We start from the raw sequence: 12,583 nt of genomic DNA, 5'->3' as shown, positions 1-12,583 counted from the left end.
CGGACGACGTTCATCAAAGCTCATTTTGCCCCGTTCTGAGTTCTGCGTATCTCTGCCTGGCAGAAAGCGGTGATGATCTAATTTGACCCCATGCTGGTCTGAACTGTTGAAGCTACTTCCACAGTCAGACAAAAGTCCAATTTAAACAATGAGTTTCCCTCCGGCAGAAAATAACAGTGTTTCTCTTTCCTTTTCATTTGTCATCACTAAATCACAGATTGGATTAAAAAGTGCACTTCATTTACTATGAGTGCCTTGTTGGACAGCAGCAGTGTATAAAAAGTATATTTCCCATCAAAACACCCATTAAACAAATCATAAACCCTGCTTTATAGTCATAGTGTTGATCTTAAATTTTCCTTGTGAGTCGGCACGAGGCCCTCTGTTGTCTCAGGCCATGAGGGAAATTGGGAAATTGTTTTCAGGTCCGCGATGTTTGATGAGAAACACATGTTGGAGCTGGGGAGCTACTTATCATTCACCGTTTGTGGCTTTCAGGGTTTCGCTCCACTGTGCTGCTTAAAGTGCGCCACGCTTAGCAATTATACCTCTCAACGCGGAAATGTGCCTTTAACCCAAAACACATGGAGACTTCTGTTTCCTCAGCTGCTAAGTAAACATTTCTCATAGCTTGAAACCGCTCGCTTGCGGTGTGGCTCCACTGTCCCCAAAGCCGGGGGGACGTCATTACGGACGTGAGTTTAGACAGAAGGACTCATGTCCGCGCATACGCTCACCCGGCGAACACAGGCTGATGCAGCACATTTCCAGACTGAGCTGTTTTCTCACTTTGGATTCTGTGAGGACATGCTGCTGTACAGATGCTAGAAAAAGAAAAAAAAACATGTCACCTCTGGTAAATATGTGTGAAAAGCTTGAATGCATCTTGTACCGAAGCAGTATATTCTCACCCTAAAACATTTTTAAAAATCCAACTTTGAGTGTATTATTCTATTGAGAATGTTAAGAAAAAACTATATTTTATGATGTTATGTTAAAAATATTTAGTTTTAATTAAAAAAAAAAATTTTTTTTGGTGCAACCCCTTTTAAAGATGATTTAACTGAACATTTTTTTTAAATACATATATTTTTTGTAGATCATAGTCTGTAGGTAATAATCCTTAACTTTTTTGTTCATTGGTACATAAAAATTACGTGGCACCCAGGCCCATTTCCTTCAGCTACTGGCCATTGAACTAAACAATGATGACCCATTTATGCTGCCACCATTATAGTTAACAGAGCAAGACAATAAGAAAATTAACCAAAATCTCCATGATAATCATTATGCACTAACGACACAACCACTAGATGTTAGGCAGCATACCTGGGAAAAAAAAGGGGGGTTTTCTATCACATCTTGGTCATTTCTTGATATTCCTTCAATCACTCTGGATCTCTACTGGCAAAAGGAAACTGTGCAAAGTGGCTGCAACGAGGGTTTCTACAATTGTGCCCACCACCAGCAATCATTGGGCGGAGGACAACACCCTGGACACAAGACCCCAGTCCGTCACAGGACATATTTCTCCAACGGAAGATGAATTAATTTCCAAGATCTTTTACACATCTCTTACCAGGCACTAGAACAAACCTCTCCATCTCTGCACACCACACAAGTGTTGCAGATAGATTTGCCTTAGGAAGATCCATCTCTGATGTTACACAGCCAAGTCCATTTCTACCCCATTATCATTACAAATCTGCGTGCTAACTGTGTTTGCCCTGCTGTCTCAACTCACTGATCGTTCTCTTTATTAGTGGATACTACACAGAAGATTAGAAAACGCCTCCTTGCTTACACAAGATGAAGTGCCAGTGGGAAAGAGCATAAATAGAGCGAAATCAATTGCACTGTACCAGTGTTTCTACTCAAAAACACTCCTCTGGGGAACTCCATATGAAACTAATTCCATCATAAATATACATGTGTTGCACAAAAACATACTGTCTGCCAGCGGAACAACTGTGAATTAATTTGCCTTCAGACTCTCTTAAACAAGGCTTGTTAAAGATCTTATCTTGCTGCTAATAGTCCAAAGGCATTTATCTTCATTTAGCCAGATGTGCTGCCATCCTTGGATGCTGCTGGAGTTGCTGCTATTTTCTTCTCTCCATGCTCATAAAATATAGTTTTTTCTTCTTTTTCCCTTTTTTTTTCTCCCCCTGAAGCACTTAGTTAACCAGCAGAAAGAGGCCGACCCCATCACACCCAGGCACCCACCCGAGACATATTAGTTACAAGGCTTTTAAACCAGTACGGGGGGAGCCTTGCTGTGAACAGTATTTACTCAGTAAAAACACACAGCCTGGCCGCACGTTGGTGGTTGATGATTTAATAGGCTGCAGCTCTCTGATAGTATGTGGGTTTTCTTTGTTTTTGGAGGGGTGGGAGGTTGGCTCATTTGTTTTGCAATTATTTGTTCATGCATGATGCTTTTTATAAGGTGCGTAAGAGTTTATGTTCGCCACCCTGTAGCTGTAACTTTTTTTGCAAAAGTCCCAGGAACAGAGAGAAAAGACAGACTTAAATTAGTTTTTTTTTTTTAATTATTTTTAATATTTTCTTTTGCTGTTTGAAATGAAAGAGTTCATAGTTTGTATCTGTTTTAGCCATAAGTTATAAAACTACAAATTTAGTGTAAATCTATTAAATTTAATCAGGAATGAGGAAGTGTAACATTTCAGTGTAACATTTCAGCATAACAATTCACGACAAGGCAATCGAACCATTTTATCAGACGATTACGTGGAACCCTTTTTTGTCCAGATTCAGTTCAAATCAACCCAATCATATAGTCAGATTATGATGTAGTTGCAGTCATTTATTCATTCGGAATGATAATCCATCGCATTAGATCAAGTTGGTCATTTAATCCCAGGTGATTTAAAAAAAAAAAAAAAAAGCATCACAACAGTGACTTTATAGCAGTCCTGAATTTTGAACAAACATGTGGTGACAGTGGAAAAAAAATGCAACATTCAAGTTTCACAAGTTGAAAACTAACAAGTAGGGGGGGGGAGTTAATCAAATAAATGTATTAAAGAAAAAACCCCAGGAAAAATAAATTGCTCAGTTATGACATATAAATGCACCATAATGAATCAACATTTTCAGTAAAATCATAAGTAATCATGAGTAAGCAAATTATAGCAATGAATATCCTCAGGAGCCTCTCGTAAGAGGTGCTTTATAGTCTCCTTAGCAACTGCAGCGGTTGAAACGTTGTGATCTGCAGTTGTTTAAACGTCACAAATTTCACACTAAAGCGGATACTTGTCGACACTTTAGATGGGCCTTTTAAAGTCAACGTTTGTCAATCTTCTGCAGTCACCGATACCCCAACTCTCTCAGCCTGTAGCCAAGCACCTAGTGCACTTAGCACATGATCCTAACACAATGTGTGTGTATCCATGCTGACATAATGTATCTCTGAGCTGAAATCCAGTCTTGGCCCAACATTTAATTAGGTTTCTTCAGACTTAATAAGACATATGTCAGAGTTAGTGTTGTGTGACAAGCCTTGATGTGAGATATTATATGGTGCTGCTCTGTAGATAATGCACATTATAAATGTAGATGGTGGTTAATATGTCTACTTGAGAGCCTTCTTTTCCTATGCCGGGTGGCATAAACATATAGAAATGGTCATATTTTATTTCTTTTTAGAAACCCTAAAGTGATTCTGTGCCTTGGCCACTTTTCTTTTCCTCACTTTTCTTTTCCTCTGCCTTTTAAAGCTATTAATTTTTTTTTTTTTAAGGGAAAAAAAAAAAAGAGGGAGAAGCAGAATTGAGCCTTATTATACGGGTGCCGTGGGGAGGCGAGGGATTAAGATGGTTCTAATGAGGTGACGGCTGTAATAAGAGTGTCTTTAGCAGGCCTCCAATGCACCACCTCTAGAAACACAGCTCCTTATCGGAGAGGTTTAGGAGCCGATAAGAGCCCCCCCTCCCCTAAAAAAGAGAAAAACTCCTATCGTTCGTCTTCACTTCTCCTCCTCTGCCTCCCTCCATCCGCCGTAAATGAGTCTGATCCCTTTCAGATGTGATTCAATTAATTTCTCTTAGATTTAATTACAAGCGAAAGAGTCCAAGTTATCCCTCTCCCCTCGATAGGGGGTCCACGCTTCCTAACAAGCTTCCTCTGGTGAGTCAGGAGAGTCTTAATTACAGCTTTTACTTTTCTTTTATCCCACTTTTTCCCTCGTCTACTCCTTCTAATTCCTCCTGGTCTCGTCGGCCTGTCGACTGGTTCCTGTATGTGTTTGTCCTTTTTTTTTGAGAGTGCCAAGGAAAAGCAGCTATCCAATTCATGGTTTCACAAATGTTTTGCCTGATAAAGTCATCTCACTGCTTTCAGTTAAATGAATGAGTGTCTGTTTTTGAATAGTTGTATTGGAATAATTGTTTGACTGCTCAGAACGCTTTTGGGAAATATGTACAAAATAGAGATGCATCAATCAGATTTTGAAACTTTGAGTTGCTGATGAGGATTTTAGCTTATTTGTTTGTTTATTTTTCTTTAAGAAAAGACACAAATGTGTTATTTTTTTAAAATAAAATAAACATTAAACAAATAAAATGTTTGCTGTAAACATAAGAAGAAAAACAAAAACGATGTTTGAAATGAGAGCAAAGACATAGAGATGTGCTTCCATACATCACAGAAAATCTACAAATACAGTAAAATCCTCCCGGTTGTGGCTAAAAGGTGTTCCAAAACGATACCCGACTTTCATATTACGCTTGATCAGTAATTACTTACTTATATTAGAACCATGGGTGACGTCGCACTGTGTGAGACAAAGAGCAGTCAGTGCTACACAGCTTTGCAGTTATGCATATTTTACTGCTATTTTAAAGCAAATGAGATGCAGAAAGGACATTTTAAATTCATTATCTTATTTCAGCAATTAGCATGATTAGCACAGTTAGCATTACCAGCAAAAGTTCATATGCGTAGTACTTTTTGGGGACCTAAAGGGCAAGATTGGGATTATAAATCTATGACTAATGCGTAATGACCACTGCTCTCAATTGGCACAATCTACAAGCCATATGCTGCACATTAGGAAATCCACAGTTATGGTCACATAAGATTCTGTGGCAGTAGCTGTCCATGCATCATGTTAGAGCTATCCTATCTACATTGAGCCTTCAGTTTGCTTTTGTGGTGTTGTTGTCATGTGTGGGGATTGTTGTTTCAATGAAATATGGGACGCTGTATCCGAAGCGCTCCAAAGAGCAAAACCCCTGATTCTCAAGGGCGCTCAGTGGTTGCAACACCTTCAGAGTCGAGGTTTTATTGAACTTCCTAATTAGCTTGGCCTTTTCCAGGTGTGGGGAGAGTGTTTATGTCACTTGCTCTTTGGTCTTCTGACTGACAATGCTCAGATGTTTTTCATGTTTGTCATGTTTGAAAATATATAATTTAAGGGTCTGCGTAGCTCGCATATGATGGCTCCTTTTCAAGACATTTTTCTTTTACTGCAGATGGAGATGGACACGGCACACGTAAACCACAAAGTGTCCGTGTGATGCACTTAAGAGCACCCGAGTTTTGCCTTTCGTGTTCCTCAAAGTCAAGTCATAGGTTAACATTAGAAACATTGATTCATGACCGTTCATTTGATCTCTAAGCCTTCAGTTCCCTTTAGAGTGAGTGAATACTTTTGAGATTCTAAGAAACTCTGCAGCATTTTCAAATCAAGCAGTCTCGTGACAGACTTTATAAGACTCCTCAAAAACAGGTCTCACCTTTCTTATCCTGTATCTGCCATAATTCTCAATCAGTAATCTGGCATGTTTTAGAGCTGCTCGTAGTAAATTTGCTTTTAAAAAAATCACTTTTCTCCTCAGGCTTTTGTAAAAACTTTCATTTTGTTTGCTTCTTTTTGTAATTAAGGTACAAGTCTTTCCTTCACCAAAAAAAAAAAAAAACGAAAATTCAGCATCAGATTTTCAACAGTAATTTGCCATTCAAATACCTTTCCATAATACCCTGTAGCATTTCAAAGCTACACCAATGCATTTGTCTGTGCGTGACAACTCAACCCTTTGATAAAAGAGAAAAAGAACAAAACACACTGTTGTGCTTTGGCCTGTCTTCATGAATGTGCCCATTGTTCCCCGATTGTCATTATCCAAAACACTGCACACTGACCTAATCTTTTCTGTGCAATATGGAAAATTATGTAAAAACAGGCGATTCGCTCTCACAGGACTTCCTGACTTCAGTAAGGTGGGTGAAGTGGATATGTTTGCCCTCCTGCCTGTCACCCCCACCAGCAGGCTGTTGCTAAGTTGTTATGGTGACTCATGTCTTGACTACAGGAAAACGTGTGGCTTTTAGCATTTGCATTTGCCATATTTGTTTACTTACCCCGTCCTTTCACTAAATAAGGTTTAAATATTTCATGTGGTTGAACTGTTAAAGGGGCCTGCAGTTTAGGGACTTTGTGCCGTGACCGTACATGTGACCTGACCAGTACGTGTGTGTGTTTCTGTGTCACTGACAGTTGTGTGTGTCTCTCTGGGGCTTCTCCTACAGACATCATCCTCAACCAACCGCATCCTGGACAACCAAACAGTTGGAGAGCTAAAGGCTGAGATTGCCTCTTTGAAGGGCTTACTGCTCAGCAGGTAACAAAGTTATCCAGACCGCTGTCACATGAAACACCCTTCAGGTGTGTGTGTGTGTGTGTGTGTGCATTTTTGTGTTGGAAGGGTAAGGACACATTGCTTGTGGCCTTTTTGATTTCTGTAATGCAGTCCATTTGAACTGTGTGCTTGATGAAGTGTAACACTGCACTTTGTGATTTCTATGTAAAAACATCACTGCATTTTTCTAAAAATTTAAAACGTAAAGGAGAACTACAAATTGTGGTTCTGTATTTTTAACAAGTAATTGGCAAAACTCTGAGCATCAGCTTCAAGCTTCTGTTGACATGGTGACTCAATTTCAACAGTTGAAATCAGGAGTGTCCTGATACATTTTTACTACCGATACAATACCGATAATCCAGTTATAAGTATCGGCCGATGCCGATATTGACCCGATACGAGATGAACATGAATCAGACATACGTTTGTTTTGTTTTTTTTTTTACTTATTTTGCAATGTGGAATGTTATCAAAGGCTTGATCAAGTGATACTACTCAAATAGAGAACTATGGTCAACAGTAATAGTTATGAGTACAACTGACATGTTTATTATAAACCAGTAGGTCTGTGTGTGGGATACCAGCGGCCTTCTGAATAGAAATGCTGGTGTGAAATTCTTGAGCAGAGTGAGTCCATCACTGTACTTATCGTAGATTTTATTGCACGTTGATATAATCCAATACTAATTTTTTGGCTGACACCCATAGTTGGTATGTTTTTATTTATCAGCATAGGTAAGGCTGGTAAGATGGTGAGGCTCATACGTTGGTGGTAACAAATATTTGAGCTACTGATGTCTTCTGTTATCTCCAAACAGACTGCCATTTCTCCTCTGCTCTGACAGCAACAAGGCATTTTTACCCACACTCACTGCATATTTTGTCCTTTTTTACCTTTCTCTGTGCATATAAATTCCTTTTCTTAACTTCTCACATTTCTATTAGCTACTCCTCAAAATAGATAATACAAGGGAGCTCACCATAAATTCATTCTAGTAAGGCAGGTGTGTGTTGATTGTCAAAAAAAGGCCTGCAAGATAGCATCTAGAACAACAGAGATAAAAAAAAGACATATTTAAAAAAATAAAAAAATAAATAAATCCTCGAGAAATGTCTTTCACTGAGAGATCAGGAGACTGAATAAAAAAATAAACTTAAGTGATCAAATTCGGACCTACCTTGGCATTCACTGTACATACTTAACGCCAAGTTGCCTCCAAATCAGCAAGAAGCGGTGCGTGTCTGGAACAGGTTTTCAAGTCAACATGTGTGTGTTTTCGCTGCAGGGCTGAGTTTAAATTTCAGAAAGAAATTCCAAGAACAGAAGCGCCATCAGGCAAACGCCACTTTGAGGTGATGGATTTCTGATAACGCTCTGAACGTTTTCCACAAATACATCCACCTTAGGAACGCAATGTCCCTCAGTTGATTACATTGTTTTGTTTTTTTACTTTACTTCACGCATACTGCAGCATTCAGTTGACGGATCTCAGTGTTAAAGTGTCTAATGCAGGAGAGAAAATTACCAACATCAACTTAGAACAATTAGCAGTTAAGTTTTGCTTCTTTTAGTAAAAAACACACACTAATAATTGACTTTATTGTGATCTTATTATTGTGATGTAAAAAAAAAAAAAAGTTCTGTATTCTGTTTAGCCATCCTACGTTTTTACTCTTAATCAGACATAGTCCAGCTCAGTTGGGTCGATTAGCATGCATGGTTATGTATCCCCGTCTGTAATGAGGCCTTGAAGTTAGAGTGTACATCAGAAAAACCAGCAAGGACATAATTTGCTTCAGAACTGTCTGGTTGAGCATGTTTTGTTCCCCTCCTCTCCTAAATTTTAATCAGTAATAATCCTTTTGTCATTTGCTTTCCTGACTTCATCCCAACTCTTGCCGTAATTTTCTTTGCAAAGACTTGAATCATAAAATAAAGACTCGCCATCTGTCTCTAAAACTTGTTACCTTTCTGTTCTGCCAATCCAAATAGTCTCCGAACTGCAGCGTCTTTTTGATCTTAAAAACCGCATTCTGTGTAATTGGAGACAAATAAACTTTACCAGGTGTCGCGAACATCTGGCTATTACAGCGGGAAAATACTCCGTCGTAATTATGAAAAGTACTTAAGAATTCCATGTTAAAATGTACAGTTCCTTGCAGAAGTATTCATCCCCTTGAACTAATCCGTATTCTGCAAACTTCAATCTGTTGTGGGACGACTATGTGGATTTGCATGACGATACACAGAAAAACTGCTAAAATGAACCTTTCTATCACTCTTATATTTTAAAAACACTTGATGATTTTCGTCTTGCCACTCTTGTGATGGCCAGATTTGTAGAGTGCATGGCTAACGCCTCTCCTGTCAGCAGATTTTCCTAACCTTCCATGGACCCTTTCTCTGCTTCTTCAGTGACTGCTCTAAGTGGTGCTATAAGTTTTTATTTTGAGACATCAGAGTAAAGGAGAGTGAAGAATACAAATGCATGCCTCTCTTTGAATATTTTTGAAACCCATGTGTTGTTTTACATCCACTTAAGAGAGTTGTTCTGTAAGATAAAATCCCAATAAGACGCATTGAAATTTGTGGTTGCAACCTGGAAAAATGTGACAAAATTCAAGTGGTAGTAATTGTGTTTAGAAGCTGTAAAGGTTTTGTGGCTGCCGCTGCCCACCTTTCATTGATAATCTAATATAAAAACCGAGTTTTTTTTTTATGACAAAGGTGTCTTTAAGGCTGACTCTGTTCCTGTTTTTAACCCCCCACAGGAGACAGTTTCCTTCCACTCCTGCCATTCCAAAGATCCCGTCGTGGCAGATTCCCCTGAAGTCGCCGTCAGGAGTCGGCTCGCCATCCGTTAACCACACCAACAGCAGCAGCGACATCTCCCCCGTCAGCAACGAGTCCGCCAACTCCTCCCCAGTCAAAGACGGACACCAGAGCCCCCAGGAAGCGCTGGGGGGCCCAGATGGAGCCCACGGTATGAACGGCGACGCCCAAACGACTCCGCCGCTAGACCAGGTGCGCATGGAGGTGCAGGGTGAGGAGGAGAAGAAGGAGGAAGACGAAGAGGATGATGTCAGCCACGTAGAAGAGGAGGAGGAGGAGGAGGAGGAAGCTCTGAGCATCCAGACGGAGGATCGACGAGGTGGAGACGGACAGATTAACGAACAGGTGGACAAACTGAGGCGGCCCGAGGGGGCCAGCAACGAGAGCGAGGTTGATTAGCCGAAGAGCAGAAAGCACAAAAAAAACCAAAAAAAAAAAACATAAAAAACGCTCACTTGTCATCTCGACTTGTTTTTCTACGAACGTCCCCACCGACACCATGTGATTTCTATCCGCCTTCCCCTTCTGTTTCCACTTCCCCTTTGTTACATTTTAATGTTGATCAGAATAGGGAGTAGGCGTGGGTGTTGAGAGAATCCACAGCTGACAGATATCAGTGTGGCTGGTGACTGAAAGGCTTCCCACAGTTTACTTTTGATCACGCCGAGCCTCACGTAGTGACGTCTCTCCGAGAGGAGAAATAATAGAAGTGATAGCAAAATCACAACAACTCTTAAAGCGCCTGTTTAATACTAAGCTTATGTGACTTCTTACTTTTAATTTAAATGATCTGATCAGCCAATTAGCAGCTCTGCTGCAGCGTCACCGTAACCGTACGGATTCAGACCAAAGCTGCACGTCCGCTAGTCAGACAGCAGATGTTGCATCGGTCTCAAAGTTACGGTGAGTTTCCTGCGAAGCATTTTTTCGAGTCGCTCCCCTTGCTGATGGCAATAGGAGAGGACAAGCTCTTCCAGGGCCGATGCTTTTAGCCTCTTTTATGTGTCCTTTTGCATTGGTGTCAGTCTGTCAATAATTCACAAGGCCGGCAGGGTGGCATTTGGGTGAAATAAAAGCCCTGAAATTTGAGATTAGAATGTGATGACGGGCTTTGTTCCATGCCGGTGTCAGAGTGCTCATATGCTCAGAGAAGGAGGGGAGGGGAGAGAGAAGATAAATGTTTTTCTCCACTCTTTCTCTCTCTCTCTCTCCCTCTCTTTCCTTCTCTTGCTTTCCTTTTTCACCGTGGGCAGAATCCTGCATCTTTGCGCGAGAGCATTTGTTTGTGCGCGAGGGAAAAAAAAAAAAAAAAAAAAACCCAGACAGTCTGCAGAGCTATATCTGCATCTCCAGCAGGGCAGCTGATTTGGTTTGTGAAGTATGTTAATAATCAAATGATCAACAAATAACAGATGTATTAGTTCATGCAGCTTGAAATGTCAAGGAGGCTAAAAGCGGAAATCTAATACTGGAAGCCCAGTTGCATCGTATCATTTTCTGTGACAAACCCTCCGGTCCAAATTAGGTAGAGCCTCCCACAGTGAGTAATCTTTACAGAAAACGGCAACAATATTTTGTAATTAAGCTGCAGTAAGACAAAAGCGCTGCCACAGATGGAAGTTGCAGAACTGGTATTACTTTCTTTTTCTCTCTCTCTCTCTCTCTTTCTTTCTCTCTCTCTCTCTCGCTCTCTCTTTCTCTCTCTCTCTCTCTCTCTCGCTCTCTCTCGGTGTGGAGGTGGATGGGGAAGTTAAAAAAAAATGCCCCGTGATTGAAAAGGAAAGTAATAAATGAATACTTGACTTATTGAATTACTCACTGTGTCTCAAGCTAACAAGAAGAGTCCACGACTGAGAAGAAGGGATGCCAGCCTTTTTGTCTCCATCACACGGCTTTCCTACATGTAACGAAAATGGCACAGATTACACTCTGTTGGGTTAATTAAGCATCAAATAGGTTTACTGTGTTCTGTTTATGCATTTCATTTTTTGATGGGGAAGTCCTGAACATTGTATAAAAGTCGTCGACAACTGTAATAAATCTGGTTCACCACAAGAAGAGTGACTTAGTTATTTTAAAACTGAAACAACGTACAGTGAACGTTATTTCTTTTACTAGAGCAGGCCTAGAAATTGTGCGACTGGTTTTAAACTGAAAATGCAAAATATCTGAAATGAATTGACTTTTTATTTTTTCAGATCTGTAATATAGTTTTGATAATGTCATAGTTTTTATTCTTATATATATACACACGAGGCTTTGAATAAGTATTCACACCCTGAAACTGTTTTTGTCACATTACAACCACAAACGTTATTGAAATTTTAGGATGTAGGTGATAGAGCCACAGTCATTTTCTTCCTTCACCGACTAGTATTTATCTTCAGCTCTGATGAGCCTGCTGTAGAAAAACATCCCCACAGTATGATCCTGCCACCACCATGTTTTACTGTGATGAGGGATTTTTTTTCAAGGTGATTTCCGACACTGGTTTTCCTTCACACATTGTTCTGCATGTAGGCTAAAATGTTCTATTATGGTTTCATCTGCGTCAAAAAAAAATTGGTCCTTTTTGACAGACTCCACCCACCTTTGCAAGGTGGACTGAATTTTAATTTGGGTTATTAGTAAGAATAACATACATTATATAATTTATGTCATGCCTTTCAGCTTTTGATTTGGAAAAACACTGATGAATGTTGCACTACTTTGTGCAACATTTAAGTGTGAAAGAGTTCTAGGGCCATTTATGCAATTTGCAGGGTGCTGTATTGCATGTCTTTCACACACAAAAAAATGCAACTTCAGCTACAGATGAGAACACCAGCCTGAGATACTGTATGTGCGTGTTGACTGTAAAACCTTGAATCATCCTCTGCTGAGTGGTCTGAAACCATGACAAGCAGGGACTTCCACCATTTTCTCAGCTTTCTTGGCAGAAGTGACTAAGTGAAGCGCTGTGAGATCAAATGTTCGAACCTTTGTTTATTCCTGTAGGTTGATCAACAGCACATGCCTCCTGCTTCCTGTGATGCAAATACCACGTTCAAAAATGTTGGATGTTTAATTTTCTTTTTCTTTT

The 12,583-nt window shown here is 40.0% G+C and overlaps 1 protein-coding gene and 1 long non-coding RNA gene across 4 annotated transcripts in view; one reads left to right on the top strand and one right to left on the bottom strand.

The window, feature by feature from the left end:
- Positions 1–11,556, top strand: part of pex14 (peroxisomal biogenesis factor 14) — a 61,017-nt gene extending 49,461 nt beyond the window's left edge. For all 3 annotated transcript variants that reach the window (XM_007553320.2, XM_007553322.2, XM_007553321.2), the window contains 2 exons: positions 6,556–6,647; positions 9,441–11,556. In XM_007553320.2, coding sequence (XP_007553382.1) covers positions 6,556–6,647; positions 9,441–9,900 — 552 coding nt within the window. In that variant the 3' untranslated portion in view covers positions 9,901–11,556. The remainder of the gene's footprint in view (positions 1–6,555; positions 6,648–9,440) is intronic.
- On the bottom strand, positions 7,561–9,433 carry LOC107836412 (uncharacterized). Its single transcript, XR_001662297.1, has 2 exons — positions 7,847–9,433; positions 7,561–7,712 (listed from the first exon to the last, which is right to left on the bottom strand). It is a non-coding gene; the product is annotated as an uncharacterized LOC107836412 (long non-coding RNA).
- Positions 11,557–12,583: the final 1,027 nt, after the last annotated feature.

The sequence above is a fragment of the Poecilia formosa genome, unplaced genomic scaffold (assembly GCF_000485575.1).
Source record: "Poecilia formosa unplaced genomic scaffold, Poecilia_formosa-5.1.2 Scaffold56, whole genome shotgun sequence".
In the NCBI taxonomy this organism is placed as follows: domain Eukaryota; kingdom Metazoa; phylum Chordata; class Actinopteri; order Cyprinodontiformes; family Poeciliidae; genus Poecilia; species Poecilia formosa.
The sequence above is the reverse complement of the archived record's forward strand: the minus strand, read 5'-3'. Positions and strand labels throughout refer to the sequence as shown.